The sequence below is a fragment of the Canis aureus genome, chromosome 15 (genome assembly GCF_053574225.1).
Source record: "Canis aureus isolate CA01 chromosome 15, VMU_Caureus_v.1.0, whole genome shotgun sequence".
NCBI lineage: Eukaryota > Metazoa > Chordata > Mammalia > Carnivora > Canidae > Canis > Canis aureus.
The window spans coordinates 1,919,621-1,939,177 of NC_135625.1; the positions used below are offsets into that span (position 1 = coordinate 1,919,621).

General features: G+C 38.7%; 1 protein-coding gene across 2 annotated transcripts in view; it reads right to left on the reverse strand.

The window, feature by feature from the left end:
- The window catches only part of CSMD1 (CUB and Sushi multiple domains 1), a 1,870,054-nt gene that overhangs the window by 505,284 nt on the left and 1,345,213 nt on the right, over positions 1-19,557 (reverse strand). For both annotated transcript variants that reach the window (XM_077848529.1, XM_077848528.1), the window contains exon 10: positions 9,606-9,727. In XM_077848529.1, coding sequence (XP_077704655.1) covers positions 9,606-9,727 — 122 coding nt within the window. The remainder of the gene's footprint in view (positions 1-9,605; positions 9,728-19,557) is intronic.

The window sequence follows — 19,557 nt, forward strand, 5'->3', positions numbered from 1 at the left end:
GATACATATATATGTATGTATGTGTAGTTGAGCATTGTAATCATTATATTATCTATACAGGTCTCTGCAAGTCAGTCAAATGTGATATTAAAACTGCTTCCATAAGGCAGACATTTGAACGGGTCATGTTCTCCCAATGTTCATGGGAGAATGTTAAAACTGATGATTTTAATTCTGATCAAGGACATATAAAGTCAGATATGAGTGTAGCTAACAAAGTTATGCTTTAGGTATTTTAAAACCTGTTTTATTCCATATATGCACTTGTTGCATAAGACCCCCCCCAATACCGAATAGCACCAGACATTGAAACTATTCAGAATCATAAATGCCCTCCATGGATTTTATAAACATGAAATATTTAATTAAGAACACTTTTGTTCATCATGTTAGAATTTAGAAGTGATCCTGTGAGATAATCTGATGGATTCAGTCATCTAGTAAAATGTGTCATGTGAAATACAAGCCTTTTTCTCAACAACAAAAATCCCTATCACAAATAAGTTCAAAATCACTTCATTGACTTCAAGGAAGCCACATGGGGACTAGCTGTCTCCTGTTAAAATAATAATAATTTGCATTTTTCCCTTGTAAGCACCTTAAAAGGAAGGTAGGAATCTACTTTTCCTGTTCCACCTCAGAGATTTACTGTTTCAAGTACAGCTGCTCAGAGTCTGACCACAGAGAGATGGCCGCAGGGTACCCATCAGCATGGCGCCCGCTCCCCCTCCACCCTCCACCACAGGGGCCCCACTAGAGCTGTTGACAGCTATCAACACACTTCACACTTCGTTGGAAATCCGCAAAAACAATTACCAGGTCATTAACACAGTCTTTGAAATACACACGTCAAGCCATCACTTAGAGGATTGTGAAGACAAGCAGAACACAGTACCCAGACCTTTGGAATGTTCTCTTTTTAAGTCTGCACATTGGTGGGAATCACTGAGTGGCTGTCAAAAATGTAGACCAGCTAGCGTAGGGCAACGTGATGTGGGGAAGGCTACTACTGCTTGCAAAATACTAACCACAACTCGAGCTTCATAATGGCAGATGCACCTCTTGTATTATATGTATGATATTCTGATGAAAATGCTATTTTGTTTACGTGGAAACATACGAATACAATATATTTGGCGATTTTTAGGACCCAAATTATATATAGATGTGTGGGATTGGTAGCCAGGAAATAGCTATTTAATATTAAAAAAAAATTATGGTGCAAACCTCTCTGCCTCCCCAGTGACATAAAATCATAAATGCTTGGTCATTTTTACAGCCATTTATTCAAAATAATTTATTAGTCCTCACAACAGGCCATCTACTGTGCAAGAGAGTAGAAATTCAAAGATGTCTTAGGCATAGGCTTATTTGTAAAAGATAATTTAAGTAACTCATTTCACTTGAATTTAAGATTCCTAAAATGTACCTTCACATTTTGTACCATGAAGAAATAAACAATATACTATTTAATATACTATTTAAATATACTATTTAAAAACCATGATACAATGTTTAATTTTAGCTATTAGCAAGCTAGGAATTGGTCACACAAAGCTATTACTGATTGGGGAGTTTTTTTCTATATTTTAGGAGATGTGACCATTTCTGCTTCTATTGAAATGTGTAGTCAGATTCTCCAAAAAAATGTTCAGAGTGTGGGAGTTATCTTTTTACAACTACACACAGTGAAATAAAACAGCACTTCTTCTACTTGTGGACATTTTCCCTTCATAGGGTAATCTAGGTCCTTATTTACCAGGATAATTATAGTTTTGGCTATTTCCAGCTTAATTATTAACACATTACACTTTAAAAGAGTTTTGGTTCAGATAATAAATTATATGGTCAACCCATTAATTAGCTTTTTGGTTTGCAGGAAAGTATAGAACCTCCACCATAAATCCAATGATGAGGATTGTTTCAATAATTAATAATACCACATTTCACCCTGATACCCAGTTTCTGTTCAGGGAGTATGACAAGGCTCACAGGCCTGCAGCAGTACAATACTTTCAAGATCTGAGAGTTTAGTAGAATGGCTGGGGAAATAAGCTTGCAGAAGCAAATGGTAAAATGAGAGTGGAATGGTGTCAGATGCCCTGCCATGAAAGACGGATCTCATGAAAAGGGCTTTTTCCCACAGACCACAGACAATTATTGAGGATATAATGCTAAAGAACAACAGAGTCGCATTTTACCTTTGTTCTCATTGCTGTAGAAATGCGGGCATCTATGCATTGTGGTGAGAGTTCCCATGAACACAATTTTAGCACAAGATACATATTTGGGAAATAAGTATCAAAATTATGAATGTGTGTGTATTATTACTATAATTCTAATTCAAGGATTTAACCTACCCAGATAAGTTGCTAAAAAAGTGAACATAAAGATGCCTGTAGAAGCATTGTTTATGATTACGGAGAATGAGGACAGTCTACGCGTTTAAAGGGAGAGGCTGAAAAAAAAATAAAAAATAAAAAATAAAAATAAAATAAATAAAATAAATAAATAAAAAATAAATAAAAAAAATAAGAAAAATAAAGGAAGAGGCTGATAGAATAAAATACTCTGTACCCATTAAAAATAGCAATTTGTATTTGGATGTATGTATATACACATACACATTGCAGATATATATATACACACACACAAATATAATATATATTCACACTGCATCTACTATTAAAATGAATTATATCTGGATATATATCAGATATACATTATTACATAATAATAATATTATTATTATGTAATAAATAATATATTATTATGTATATGCATTACATATATACATATATAAGCAGGATATTATAAAATAACAGCAATCTGTAAAACTGTGGCATAACATCTAAAACTAAAAGATGCCATTATGAAGAACAAGGAGGAGGAAGGAAGGGAATAAAGGAAAGCTATGTCTTTGTGTATGTTTGTGGTTAGAAACATAGAGATAAAAGCCTTAAAAAAGCATGCAGCAACAGTTAGCACGGATCATCTATAGAACTGAAGCATTTAGTACCTTCGCTTTTTGCTTTCCAGTTATCTGTATCATTTGATTTTGCAGAATAATGATCACATATTCATTTTATTAAATACACATTGATACACACATTTAGTTTCTAGAAGAGATAGTTCCCATTTGTTGTGGAAGATAAATTAGGAAAGTGGAGAATGGAACAAGACGAACAGCTGAGGGGGCTCACGGCAACACACACTGTGAGGAAAACAAGAGGCCGACCTAGACTAGCTAGGTGTTAGAACAGTGGAAAATGGAAAAGGGACAGTGACTCCAGACGGTACTTAGGGGTGAAGGAAAGATGCTCAACTAGAAGTGTCTGAGGATAAGAGTCTAGAATAAAGGTAGTTGTCTCGATTGCACGACAAGATGAGGGGATCAGAGAAAGCCTGGAGGAGGGACAGCAGATTGGTGAGCAAGAGAGAGCTAATTTTCTCTGTATCGGTCCACTTGCAGGGCTGTTAGGATGCCCCAGAACTGCCCTGGGACCATCTGGACTGAGGCCACCATGTTCAGGTAAGTTGATTAGATAACTGATCATTCTCATCAGTGAAGAGAGTCCTTGAAGCATTGGAAGGTGATACTATAATAGTAGTAGTGACATTAATAACTCAGAGGAGTTTCCGTATATGCTCGTTCACCCGATGAACGCAGAAATACCATTAGGTTCTCTATTATCATCATTGTTAAGATTGTTTGGCAAATGAGGAAACTGATAGAGAGATTTTATGGCTTTCGAAAACCACACAGCTAGGAAATGGGCAAAGGCTGGAGCCCGGGTCTTTAAGCATCGCATCTGGTTCTCCTTCCACGATGCCACTGCTCTCCCTGCAAGACCCCAGAGTCATGCTTTTGGGGAAAGATAATTCCCAAATTATAAATATCTCTTAAAGTGAATGGGAGAAGAAAAGGAAGTATATAGAGGCCAGAGGGAAAGGGGAATGAGCTGGAAGGATGGTAGTAGCACTCACTAGAGAGTTCTGTTAGGTCTGAGTGTCCTCGTGCCAATAGTGAATTTCTCTCAAGATGTATTTTGGGTTTTTTTAAAGATTTTATTTATTCATTCATGAGAGACACACAGAGAGAGATGGAGGCAGAGACACAAGCAGAAAGAGAAGCAGGCTCCATGCAGGGAGCCTGATGTGGGACTCGATCCTGAGACTGCGGGATCACGCCCCCTGGGCCAAAGACAGGCGCTTAACTGCTGAGCCACCCAGGGATCCCTCAAGATGTATTTTGGTGGAAATCAGTGGACCATAATGGGCCTAGCGTCCCCGGAAAGGGACATTTTGCTATGTGCCTCCTTTATTTGACTTTATCTAATTAGTGGTTTTGTTGGCTGACTTTCTATCTCTTCCTTCTGCGGCGGTATCTCCATGTAAGCAGAGATTTTAGCAGCTCTGTTCACCACTGTTTGGCAATTATAAAGAGTGTGGGGCTCAAAAATACACTGAATAAGTTTTTATTGCTTTTCCTACATGTATGATCACTAATGTGATTAAGAAAATCACTGAAAAGAAGAAGATAAAAAAAGGAAATGTGTTAGATGCAGGGAGTACTTAATACATAATAAAAGGCAAAAAAAAAAAAAAAAAAAAAGGTGACCACTTCTAAGATACGAAACCCTAAGTGGGAAAAGAAAATTAGTTATTTCTGCCTCCTTTTCTCTAAAAATACACACATACACACACACAACTCAGAAAACAAAACTTTCTTCCATAATGACCAAAATTCAATATTTCAAGGAAATTCTGGACATGCAATCATTGAAGTATCCTCTCCTAAAGCCACTTTTATATAAAACAAGCAAACAAACAACTCAGTAAATTATGTGGACTTTTCCCCCAGTAGTGTTACCTGGGTATTTTGTTTTTCTCTGTTTCTATAGACAAGCACTATTTCAGCCTGTATCTTCATTGACTCACACTAAGCAAACCGTTGCCAGATCTTTTGTCTAAAACTTCACAGTCTGTTTTTCTTTTCTTTTCTTCATTGTTTTGTTTACTTTTTACTGTGGCCTGCAAATTACCTAGTGGCAGATTAGTTGTTCTAAAAATGCCGTCCCCATCATGTACTCGTGTATACGTATTTATCTACATGTGTGTACAGAAGTGTGTGTGTGTAATTCATGTTTGGGCTTAAAATGCACGCAAACCAAAAGCCCAGACCTTGTTTCCTATTTTATTTTGGAGTACCAAGAAGAGACGATAAAAATAACTGCATTTGGTTTAAGAGGGCAGTCGTCGGAGTGTTGCGAGGAAATCAGGGTAGAAGAAGAGGGAAGACAAGGAAGGAGGCAGAGAGGAGGAAAAGGGGAGAAGGAGGTGGAGGAGGAGGGAGAAGAGGACGAAGAGGGGAAGGAGGAAGAGACAGGAGCAAAAAGGGGAGGAGGAAGAGAGAAGGAAGGAGGGGAGGGAAGGGCCGAGCACTTGGCAGAAGACGGTCTAGGTGCTTCAGGCTCATGTCACATTCTTCACAAGGGCCTTCGTCAGGATCTAACCATGCTGACACCCTGATCGTAGACTTTCACCCTCCATAACCATGAGAAATAAACTTCTTTGTGCAGAAGGTACCCCATCTGTGGGATTTTTGTTAGAGTAGCCTGAACAAAGTTCAAATGCTTAAAATCTTTGAAATTCTCAGAGTTTGGCATCGATAAAAATGCTCTCTAAGGAGCTCAAACGAAAATTAGGCACTGAAATTATGTCACCCCTGATTGCATTTGAAATAGAAATACACCTATGTGTACATATACGTATGAAGATACAGACATACACCCGTGTGTCCGTGTAAGGACCCTAAGGGAAGCTGTCTACGTTTAATCTCCCCAGCAGAACCACATGGCTGAACTTTTCAGAGCATTTGCTTATAATTCCTCTAATCTATAACTCACCCACCATATATTACTTTCTCTAGAATTTGTTCATGCAATTTTTTCGTGAGTTTCACCTGAGAAAGCTGAATTATTGAATGCATATATAATGAAAAACATTAATCAATATTTCATCATGGAATTAATTTTTATTGACTACCAGACTAGTATGGCAGGGGCAGTTGTACTTGTGTGTTTAGAAATCTGCTTCTCTATTAAACGGATTCTTCTTTAGGACTTTTTAAATCAATTATTTATTTATTTGAGAGGGAGATAGAAACCGAGAGAGCGTGAGTGGGGGAGGAGGAGCAGAGGGAAAGAGAATCTTAAGCAGATTCCACACTTGGACCAGAGCCCAATGCAGGGCTTGATCCCAGGACCCTGAGATCAGGACCTGAACTGAAAGCAAGAGTCAGATGTTCAACCCACTGTGCCACCCAGATGCACTGAGGAAATTGTTTTTTTGACTTTCTACCTAGAATATACTACACAGCAGGATCTCCTATCATATATATATATATGATATATATGATATAGATATATGATGTGTGTATATATGATATGTGTGTATATATATGCACACATAAAATATATGTTTAAGAATTATTAGTTATAATTGATATATTATTTAATATATAATTTGCTAGATAATATATTAACATATAGTATACATTTAATAATAATGTATAGTGTATTAATATAATTAAGAAAATTATATATTTACATGTATTTTTGAATAGATTTCTATTATTCTTTTTAAGTTGACATTCCACAATATGACAAATTGTAATACTCATGACCGAGTTTCCCATGGTAATTGTATTGTATGAGCAATTTTATGTTAATGCTTTGCATAAACTGACGCATGTCACTTGATTATATAACAATCAAAGCAAATATAAGGCCAGAAAAGTCTATAAATCACGAAGAGAGGATTAACATTTCAACCAAAGAGGAGTTTATTAACTAATCTCCAACTGACACTGGAAATTGATTTTAGTTTTCTATTCTATCTTGTTTCTTAAAAGTTTGCAAATCAAGTCAAACACACAGATTGAGGTATAGCAACACCTCTTATCTAGAATCCTCTGTTAATGCTTCCAGCAAGAGTCATTGTCTGGAAACCTTCATATAACTGCTCTTCTCTCCTATGCACAATATGTAATATACCTTCATCACCATGTGCTTAATCGGGAAACCCCCTTATTTGGAATGTCTCCCAAGGAATCAAATTAGGCCTAATTATACTTAATGGCAATGACTGCTTCTTAATTTGGATGGTAATTCTGCTTAATTGAGATGCCTTCAGGTGTCTAAGTGGTGCTCTAGTAAAGAGTATTGGTGTGTATGAGTGCATCAACCTGGAATGTCTTGTTTCTTTTCTCAACATTTCACCAGAATAAATGAAGAAAGGCAAAGAATTTACTGAAGCAATAGAACACAGGATTCCTGAAATTTAACTTGTTAATTTTTGAGTGTTCAGAATCAACAAAATGTATATGAAATCATTAGAAATATCTATTTAACTGTGTACAAAGATGAGAAAGAACCTGACATTCCTAGAATGAGAGAAATGTGTAAATCCAAACAGCATACGTTCATTATTTTATTTATTTTGCAGTTTGGCCACATTGAAAAAATCAGCTTCAAAATGTCAAAGAACACACCTTATGCATTTTAACAGATTTTTGTCCCCTGGAGTCTGGTAAAACAGGAAAATAATGGGATCCAAAATATATCAAACACAAAATATGAATCTGATGATAACCAAAACCTCTTTCTTTGACATTGTGCTTGCGTACATGTGGTAGACACACTGGTTATTATAACCATCAGCCCTGCCTTCTAGCTTCCAGATGGTTCTTTCCTTAGGCACCGTAGGAGCCGGACCATGGGCATTTGACTCAGTTGGACCTGAAGGGAAGTCTGCTCGGGACATTCTAGAAAATTTCTTTCATTTTTGAGAAAGACATGCCCCATTTCTTCATTGACCATGATAACGTCATAGTCATCTTGTGACCTCAGTGGGGCGAGTGTTATTACTGCTCTGGATACGGAGCAGGAAAGAGAGGGCAACACCTGAATTGTCAACAAGGTTCCTGAGCTCCCAAATGAAACCTGGAATCTCTCTGGCTCTACCCTTTTGTTATGTGAGATGTTTCTTAAAACTTCTTATAACACCTACAGCTGAAAACATCCTATCGACACACTGAATAACCTATTATTTCATTTCCATATGGCACCCCTCCCAGTGATAATGGAATACATAGCTGCAGAAATAACTGACTTTCTTGCAGAAAAGAGAGCTAATGAAGTGCCATCACAGTGCCGTGAAAGGAAACCCAGGTCCTCATCCTGCTCTAGGAGCAAAATAGCTGTGAAATCTTTAACAAGTACTTTACGTTCCATGGATCTCAGTTTCTCACCTGTCAGGTAAAGGGTGTTCAGACAATAGAAACTCTAAGCTTCCTTTTAGATAGAGATTTCATTTATTCTAGTAGGTATGGGAAAGAAAGAAACTCAAATATATAAACATATCTGTAGTATAAAAATATTCATGATTAATCATATGTGATCAGGATTTAAATGAATTTTGAAAATACTAGAAGGGTGTTAATCAAATTTCTTGAAGCTTTAGCTTGGAGCCACTTCCTGTCCTATCAGAACACCATAAGTTTACTGTTTTTTCCTTGCAAAAGACTTCAGTACTTTAAAGCCCTTTATCCGACATTTAGAATTACAAAAATCCCTATCATTCATTACAGCGGAAGCCCACTCCATTCTCCAACTGACACAGAGAGAAAAATATGCCATCAGCACGACTCTCTTTGACTCTATTTGGCTTCTCTGCATGATATCATGCATATCCCAGATCTCAGCAGCTAACAACACACTTGTGAATTCCAAATTTACCTCTACCAGTTATATCCACTTGAATGAATATACAGCAGGCACCTCACTCTCATTATGTCTAAAACCAAACTCATTATCTCTTCCCATTAAAAAACAAAACACAAAACAAACAAACAAAATAAAACCAACAGTGGTTCGTAAGGCCCTTTCCCTGGTTCCAGGTAGGGAGAAATTATATTATTCCAAAGTGGAACAATTTGGAGAATAAAAGAAGGTCATTATTAATAATGGTGTGGGAACCGCAGATGTAGGGCAGGGTGGCCCCGGAGGGGCTAGAACATATGTTCATTCTGGTAAGAGTTTCACCATCCCCCACCAGACCCATTCTTGGCTCTTTCTTGATTCCATTTTGCCTGCACAGTTACTATACCATATCCTTAAGAGTTGCCAAGAGAGTAGATCTTAAAAGTTCTTATCACAATAAATCTGTAACTACGTGAGATAATATGCATTAACCGTTTAGCAAATAATTACATTATACACCCTAAAGTCAAACAATATTATACATCAATTATATTTCGACAAAACTGAGGGGCAAAAGAGAACATAGACCTCCAGAACCAGTAAGAGGCAACCAAATGAAGAAAACTTACTTTCTATTTGAATCCTAGACTGGTCTTCTGATAAATGTGGATACACACAGACACACACACACACACACACACACACAATGCTTGAGCTTGTCATCTCAAACAGCAAACTGTACGGGTGCATGACACGTACTGGCTTATCCATCTTAAACCGTTGTCTGAGTCAGAGTATTGATTGCATCAGCTACACAGAGGTGGAAGGTGGAAGCCTTACCTTGTCTGGATCCGTTGTGGTAATGACCCACACACAGTGCGCGTTGTCTTCGTACTGAACTGGGTAATTAGGGGATGTAATGATGCCACTGGGTCCCCGCAGATTTGATCCACATGTTCTAGCTAAAAATACATAAAGGTGGTGTTACTTTCTGCAGCATTCTATCTGTGTGGTGAAGACAGAAACACGGACGATTGAACTACGTATTCATTAATGATGATAAAAAGTGGTTCATGAGCTCAAGTTGGTAAAGGAAGTTTGCTTAGCCATCAGGACCCTTGTTTGGTCTCTGCAACTGAACCCAAGGCATTACCGAGGTCACAAAATGACCTCGTTCATTCTGTCAATCACCCCGGCCAATGTCAAATCAAATTGGTCCACCTCAAATCCCACTCTGACTCAAAGAGAGTCTGCATACACATGTGGCTAGACACGGATGTCATAGATGGAGGGGGAACACAGTTCAAGGACGCTCCAGGGACCCACACCATGCCCTACAATGTAGGACAACTTCATCTTTTCCACTGTAAATGAGGACAGCGGGACAGATCATCTCCAAAGTGTCTTTCAAGCTTTAGATCCTATTCTGCAATCAACTATGCAAATTTCTTTACAGCACAATGCAAACAGGAACTTCAAATATAGTTGACAATTTAAAGCAAGAAAATAGACACAGTGACTGTAAAAGGAAAGAAAAGGAAAAAAAAAAAAGAGAAACTACCTTAAATTGAAAGACTTAAGCACATTATAGAAATGACATAACCCAACAAATACGACTGTTTTTACTCTACAACAAATATTTCAACTGACCTCCATCTTAAGAAAGATTTATTTTTCAAATCAATAGATAATGTTTAGAAATCAAATGCCAGCTTGCAATGCAATCCAGTCTTCACATTAATAATTTGAACTGGGTTTGAGAACAAAGTAGGAGAAATGGATTTCACAAGAAAGAACTAATGTAAGGGAAGCTCTAGTTCGTTTTCCTTAGATTTCCTATCACACAAACTGATTAAACTGTCATCCAGTAAAAAATGAATCCTAATCAGAACCCATCTCACCTTTGTTCTTTTCCTTGGCTGAGCACCCACTACAGGTTGGGCATTGTTTTGGGAGATTCAGTCACAAAATTAAGAGAACAGGACTCTGGCTTCTGGGAGCCATCGTATAGCTGAGGGAATCAGGAGAAACCATTTCACTGAGCTCCTTCTAACAACCCCCAGGAATATAACACAAATCATACCTATTCCTGATAATAGGCCTTTATTATGATGATTAACTGACAGATCTATCTTTCCTACACGGTTGTGGATTTCTTGACCTTGGAAAAGCATCCTTCTCTTATCGTTAACACCCATATCCAGGGTCTACACAGTTGCTGGCAGAAAAATGTGAAGAGTAGACAACTTTTCAGTTGTAGGATACTCACAATGAAGATAATCAGCTAAAAATTAATCTGCCATACATCAATTAACAAAAACACGGGGGTAACCAACGTTTACAATATCGGCATGGACTTTGCAAATGGACAAGGTTTCTTAAGTAAGATGTGTAGGACAAGATTACTTAAATAAAGCGTATAACAGATGGCCTGGCTTTCAAAATTCAGTAGGTGGTCCTGGCTCGAAAGGTCCTCCAACAGGGAGCTAACTGAATACAAACAAAAACATCCAACTCTGCATTCAAAGGATCTAGTTTGAGGAACATGTTCTCAGAAAGGATTATGAGCTTCCTTTTTTTTTTTTTTTTTTTTTTTAAAGATTTTATTTATTTATTCATGATAGTCACAGAGAGAGAGAGAGAGAGGCAGAGACACAGGCCGAGGGAGAAGCAGGCTCCATGCACCGGGAGCCCGACGTGGGATTCGATCCCGGGTCTCCAGGATCGCGCCCTGGGCCAAAGGCAGGCGCCAAACCGCTGCGCCACCCAGGGATCCCGGATTATGAGCTTCCAATGTGAAATTTTCCTAAAGCTCCTTGTTAACAGCATTCATCGGGAAACGTTAGAAGTTAACACTAATAAATGTTGAGTTACAATACCTTTATGTCACATGATCATTCTTTGTTAAATTTCAAACTGAAGAGCTGATACAGACATAATGTCATGTTACTCGATAAATATTTTTTGACTTAATTTTGAATTAATAGTATCAAAGTGCCATTCTAAGTATTTCAAACTTCAAAAAAACACATCTGAAGAGTGAGTGAGTGCAGTCAGGGACTAATTTGTTACAACCCCACTGACAATTTGTGCCCATCCAGTCATTAGCCCCAGCTGTCACTCTGCTGGAAGGTTCACCAAATCTGACATCCCGCCAATGGCCTTGCGTCCCACGCGTCTGCTTTGAAGCTTGACCCTTAACTTGACTTATTCAAATTGCCTACCAGCTCTCCATGAAATTCATCTCACCATTGCTTGGGGAAATATGATTTTTAGTGATTATATAGTTTAGTGAGATAACCATTAGTAAAATATTTGTAGGAAAGGAGTACATTTCCCACAGTTTTGTTCATATTTAGGACTGGGTTTCGCATAGTGACTGATGAGTCCAGTCTCTTTGGAAGTATTTTTCACCAGAAATTGTCAGATTAATCTATAATTTTTTTTCTTTTTGTCTTAGAAGTGTATCTCTATTTTTGTGATGTATTTTTTCTAATCCATTAACTTTATCTTTCCCATACTTTTAGTCAAGCCATCAAATAATTAGCGGAAATGAAATATGTGGGAAAATCCAGGGCATATCCCCTCTTTTGATGATTAGAACAACACCTAACATTTGATCATTTTCCCCATAAATACTTGTAGTTTTTAAATAGTAGAACGGCCTCAAATAACACAATCTAACTATAATTATTTAATTATAATCCTCCACTTGAGGAAACTGTTAAAAACAGCTAGGACCTTAGTCTTTGTGCTTCTAAATCTTCCCATCCTCATCATCTGCTTCTTTATTAAATGATGATACTATCGTCATCACACCAATCATGATTCATTAAGTGCTGCTTTCATTATCAGGGCCCTGCTACTAGTCAAGGATAATTCTCAGATTTTGCACTGGCAACTACTCAAAGTTCAGTCATCTCTGTGTAGAGTCTTTACTGAATAATAATGATGTATTTTGATTTATCACGATTTCTATGTATTATTTATCCAGGTGCACATGGTGCTTGCCATTGCACACTGGACGTTGTCTGCTGAATCTCCTGCAGACAGTCTGTGACCTGTTTTTTGTTTTCTATTTTGTGGTTCTGTGGTGGGGTTATAGAAAGTGGTCAGTTCCCTGAATTATAGAGCCGAGTAAGCCACACTGCTCGCTCCATCACACCCAATAACTTCCTCCCCATCAGCTTCAAGCACCTGAAGACTAATTTCCTTCATATCCACTGCATGTCACATTTCTTTTAAAAGCCTAATTTTCATGAAGAATAAGAGGAGCTAGAAAGGAACACAGAATAGCCTGAGGGACAAGAGAGGAACCAGGATTATAAGCTCCACTGAAATGTGTCCGATGGGTGGGCATCATACATGGCAGAGCCCTGGGAGTGTTCAGTTAGGGTGCATCTGAGCCCCAATTCCTCCCCAAGTTCTTGTTCCCTAAGAAGATGAGGAAGCAGCCAGACTGCAGGGCAGGAAGGAGGCAGAGGAGTTGAGGGGACCCCCCCGGGCATGCAGACCCTTCTAAAGGAGGATGATTAGCATCAATTTATCTGCAAACCACGTCTGTGCTGCTTTGCCAGTGATTTTTCTGCTATAACTGAATGGGAACTCAACCAACGTAGTGGTCATTCATAAAACCATGCTATAATCTGATTCAGGTGGCTAGAACCCTGAAGATTTGCCACCCTGCCTGTCTCTTTCCACTTCTAGACTCTGCTGACTCCTCAGTGCATCCTAGGAGGATCATGTGACTTTTCAGACTAGTGCAAACCTGTTAGCTTAGCAAAGCTGTCCTGATGGTGACAGAGCAATTGCATGACGCCCTTGGGGGCAAGGTGGGGGGACTTGCTCCCAAACACCTGCTTCTGTACTAAACAGGCATTCAGGTAGTCATCATAGTGTTTCATTGGCCAACCTAATGAAGTAATGATAATCTTGTAATGTCAAGCTAGGTTTTACAGCAAGATTTAAATACATTACCATAGTTGAAGTGTATATGTTCATATGTATTGTAGTTGAACACCACTTTCCTTCCTGCTAAGGTCTCTCCCTTGTCAACATTTTCCTGGAAGTATAACACCTAATATAAAGGAATACACACTTAAATGCTTAATAATGCTTAATAAATGGTCTTTGGTACTCATCATGACCTAATGTACAGCTAATATTACTCATGTGGCAGTGCTCTAAACTTGGAACTCAAATTTTTCTTATATGTGTTTAATGTTTTTAAAATTAAATGGGCAGCCCCAGTGGCCCAGTGGTTTAGCACCTCCTGCAGCCCAGGGTATGATCCTAGAGAACTGGGATGGAGTCCCACATCGGGCTCCCTGCATGGAGCCTGCTTCTCCCTCTGCCTGTGTCTCTGCCTCTGTGTGTGTGTCTCATGAATAAATAAAATATTTTTAAAATTTTTTAAAAAAATTAAATTAAATGAGAATTCATAAAATGATAGTTGAAAATATATCAAGAGGGGATGTGGACAGGGAGAAAAAAAACTGATTTCGAATGCAAATATATGCCATTTATCTATTTAATCAATGAATATTTATTAAGTACAAAACATATTTGCTTCACAGAATTTATCTTATGTAATACGATGTAATAATTTGTCTATTTATGTAAATCCAGTTCCAGGAATCCGTACTGTTCTATAGTAGCTATTTAATTAATCAAGCTCATTAGAGACAAATATTCTAATTGACTAAATTTAAATTAAGAAGGTACCTGGACATCTGAAGCATGTTCCAAACACATTAGTAATACATTTGATACTCTATTTCTTGTATGTTTTTAGGAGAAAGCACTTTTATCAGCCAGAGCTTTTATATTTATTTCCTGATTGTCAACCAAAGCAGAGAACATTATGTCATAGAGGTTAAGAGTTGCTTTTCTTAATCACAGCTGAGTTCCAAGCCTGGTTTATGCAGTTACTGGACATCTAATCTTGATGTATTTCATTCTAACGCCCTTCAGTTTGTTTAATGGGTGTAATAATCATAACTCCATCTGTGATTGCTCTAAGGATTGAAGGAAGGACACCGAGGGAGGCAGTTAGCACGTGGCCCAGTATGTTCCAGCTGTGTGTTACCCAAATGCACACTTATTGTGAGTAGGGCACAGTATCAAGCATGGGCTGTGTAGCAGAGAGAAAACAAAACCAAAATCCTTCCTTCTCAGTCCATTAACAAGTAGACACGCACCATCTAATCTAATATGTGGAGGACGTAGCAGCTTTCTAGAAAGGTCTGAGTGAGGTTTGGGGGAGTATCTGCAAAGGGCTTACTCAGGAATCTGGTAGTCATGGAATGATGCTAGAAGACATGATGTTTGAAGAAACATCCTGTGCAGGACGGACAGCCACACGGACACCTGGGGCAAGTGTCCCACATAGAAGGACAACCCACGAGAGCAAGTTAGGTCAGACTTTCCTTATATTCTAGGAAATCAAATCAACATTAGTGTTCAAGTCATTCTATGTCAACAGAATTTGAGAGTACTATAAAAATGCACAGCTTTATTATTTCCAAAAACCTAATAAGAAAGGAGAAAATGGGGATCCCTGGGTGGCGCAGCGGTTTGGCGCCTGCCTTTGGCCCAGGGCGCGATCCTGGAGACCCGGGATCGAATCCCACATCGGGCTTCCGGTGCATGGAGCCTGCTTCTCCCTCTGCCTATGTCTCTGCCTCTCTCTCTCTCTCTCTGTGACTATCATAAATAAATAAAAATTTAAAAAAAAAAAAAAAAAAAAAAAAGAAAGGAGAAAATGTATCTTTCACCTAAGTGGTCTTCTACTAAAAAGTATAAAACCTGGGGAGTCTAGAAGCAACAAGAGAAACTTTTCCAAATCCACTGGAATTCCAAAAAAAGTTCAAAGTCTGTATGTCTCTTTAAACCTCTGAGGTCACAGCTATCTGGTAGAATAATCAGTAAACAAAATATCACCTTAAAATGGACTTAAAATTTAATCTGGAAGAACGAAGAGTCCTCCCTCGGGTATAAGTGGCCTTTTGACTACTACTTACGAGGTCATTTCTGCATGCACAGAGAATATGGGCAGGAAGGAATAAATGATAAAAGTTCTTGGTAAATGACAACTTAATACATGGAGGGTAATTATTAGCTAATCGAACCCAGAATATCAAGGTAATAGCTTTATCCCATGACCCCCTGGGCTCTAATTGGCTTCCATGTAACCACGGTTACAACTGCAAATACTTCACTTTTTTTTTTTTTTTACATGCTCTTTCAACTCAGTGAGCAACTAAAAGTATTAATTCCCCGGATCAGAGTGCATTAGCATTAAAGGAAGTTCTCTCTACTAAGCCCCTGTAAATATCGATGGAATGAAATGCCAAGCTGAAACATTTTACTTAAACAATAGAACTCTGTCCTCTTCCTGTGTTTGTTTGCTGACTTTAAAAATCTACTGCCAAAGAGACTTTACATAGTTTTAAACAGCTCATAATATTTTATCCCATGAAAAATTATTATAGTTGTTTTTATATCCCTAAATGAAGCAAACGGAATTTCAAACAAACCCTCTTGTATAATTACCAAGCTATGACAGCCGTTCGCCTATTTGGTAACAGGAGGAAAAGGTAAGGTTGTCCCCATCCTCGAAGCTAATTAGCTAATGTAAGCGTTGGCTAACCACACCAGTGTCCAGATAGGAAAGATCACTTCTGACTTGCTGCAATTTATCAGACGTTTCCATCAGATAGTCCTTTCGTGGAGAAGCCATGGTGATTACCGAAGAGTTAGAGACCCTTCATGAAGATGGGAACCTTGAGAATCACTTCTTAACTCACCTATCTGAAATCTCATAATGGGTGCAAAGCTCAGACCAGGGGCATTTTACTGCATTCGATAGATGGTTGAATTTAGGACACGTTGGCTGAGATGATCAATGAGGGCTCCCTTAAAGGCTCGGAATGAATCAGGAAAACCCAAACCATCATGTTCTCTTCTTACATGCTATTTATTATGGTGATAGCACAGACTGGAAAATGAACTCAGAAAATTGCACTTGGCATTTGGGACCCATCGATAGTAAGTAATCTCACTGTTTTGGGTAGTATTTGAAAAATCATTAAGGTTCATGGGATCTGTCTCCCACTACATTTTAGATATATCACAAGCTATCCTTTTTATAGAAATAGGTATAAAACCTCCCCTTTAATTTTTTAATTTTTTTTATTATAAAGATTTTAATTTATTTTTTCATGAGACACACACACAGAGAGAGAGAGAGAGAGAGAGAGAGAGAGAGGCAGAGACCCAGGCAGAGGGAGAAGCAGGCTCCATGCAGGGAGTCCAACGTGGGACTTGATCCCAGGTCTCCAGGATCAGGCTCTGGGCCAAAGGCAGGTGCTAACCCGCTGAGCCACCCAGGGATCCCCTTTAATTTTTTTTTAAATCTCTGCTTAATTTTTTTTTTCAGCTCTTCTGTAATTGATGAAGCAGCCATCATTAGAAGCAAATAGAAGCCAAATTTAAGGGAGAGAATGATGACAGACCCAGAGTTCCTAAATACTGCCAGCCTGAAAAACATATAAATTGTAATGGAAGAGAGTATATTGTGGTGCCACCCAGGACACAGGGCATGACCCAGTGAACTCACTTCTTCTCTTCATATCTACAAGGGTGTTATTCCTTTCCCACTCACTGTGCTCAGGAGCTGGAGCCGTGATGTCCACAGTGAGCACTGGCCAGTGTACCTACTGGGCATGTGAGACATGGCTAGTCCAAGCTGAGATGCGCTATGAGTTTAAAATACACTGGATTTCCAAGAAATAGCATAAAAAAAGAGAGAAAGGTTATTTTTTTTCCTTTAAATTGACTATAGGTTAAAAAAGATAATTGGGGAATATTGTGTGAAATAAAATGTTATTAAAATTAGTTTCACCTGTTTCACTTTTGCTTTTTTACTGGTTTTTAATCTGGCTACTAGATTTTTTTAAAGATATTTTTTAATTACATATATGGCTTGCATTTTACGTCTAGTGGAGAGCACAAATCTAGAGGCACCTCTAAGCAATCCTCCATAGGGTCAGCCCACAAATGCACTCATGCATTTGGCCATTCAGCTGTGTGAGTCATTGATTACATCATGACACATGGTGATTGCCTGATGTGGTATAAGGCTCTGCTTCCCAGACTAGAGGAATGTATGTTCCTGCTGGCTTTGTACAAGGAAGCCAATCCTCTTGCTTGAGGACCATGTGGCTAGGAGGTGAGTACAGGGTGGAGAAGGGGAATGGGCAGGTTTCTTATTTAACCATGATGCTCACAGATAACTCTTTTTCAGTCAGAGACTGGGGTACTCCTGTACATACCACTCTAGCTTTTTTTTTATCCATATTGCTTATAGCTAAAGCTCAGCACTGAACAAAATATGCCGCCAACAGATAAGAGAGAAGGCTGAATGATCACCAGCTACCCTCTCACTCATGGCAAGCTGCAGGTGATATAGGGAAGAAGAAAAGGGAAAGGGAAAGGGGAAGGGAAAGGGAAAGGGAAAGGGGAAGGGGAAGGGGAGGGGGAGGGGGAGGGGAAAGGGAAAGGGAAAGGGAAAGGGAAAGGGAAAGGGAAGAAAGAACAAAGAAAGAAAGAAAGAAAGAAAGAAAGAAAGAAAGAAAGAAAGAAAGAAAGAGAAAGAAAGAAAGAAAAAAAGAAAGAAAGAAAGAAAGAAAGAAAGAAAGAAAGAAAGAAAGAAAGAAAGAAAGGAAGGAAGGAAGGAAGGAAGGAAGGAAGGAAGGAAGGAAGGAAGGAAGAAAGAAAGAAAGAAAGAAAGAAAGAAAGAAAGAAAGAAAGAAAGAAAATGTATCTCTTCAGGGAGTCATTCTTCCTCTCCTTCTTGAGGAAGGGCACCCCCTTTGCAGAGACTGCTATTTCCCTTAATATCTATTTCCCCTTTCTTCCACGGAAATAGAATCATTTGCTGTATATTTGGCTGCCTGGACTCAAAATTATATTTCAAAGTCTCACAACCAGGTTAGAATATTTGGCTGGAATTTGGCCGGTGGTACCGAGCAGAAATGCACGTGATGTTTCCCGGGCCCCATCCTTAGGACACCCCTGCTGGCCTCTCCCTACGTTCCTCTAACCCCCTGCATCCTGGTACCTGGGATATTGGACAGCACCTTGGCCTGCGGCTGCCGGGCTGACAAGGTGAGTCTTGAGGCTGCGTCCATCCCTGGGACAGCTCTATTCTGGTCCTGTCCTGCCTGACTCCTACCTTCTTCACGAGAGATGATCACATTTCCATTTGGTTCAAGCTCCTTTTGAGTTATTTTTGTCACCTAACCTTTATCACCTAATTCTAAATAGTGTATCTCAAATTCTCCTCTTTACAACATTTCAAGACTTTCTATTTAATTTTTTTTGTTTAATATTTTACACTCCAAGTGTACTAAAATAGGTATTTCTTTAAAATGTTAAGTTTTGGGATCACTGGGTGGCGCAGCGGTTTGGTGCCTGCCTTTGGCCCAGGGCGCGATCCTGGAGACCCGGGATCGAATCCCACGTCGGGCTCCCGGTGCATGGAGCCTGCTTCTCCCTCTGCCTGTGTCTCTGCCTCTCTCTCTCTCTCTGTGTGACTATCATAAATAAATAAAAAACTAAAAAGAAATAAAATGTTAAGTTTTAAAACAAATATTTGTTATTGTCCCCTGGACACATTCTGTTCTGGTTAAGGTATACAAGGTTTGATGACATACATCCTTCATGGAAATGGCTTCTTAGGAATTACTTCCAGCGACTATCGCGCATGATTTCAGAAAGTTAAAAACTA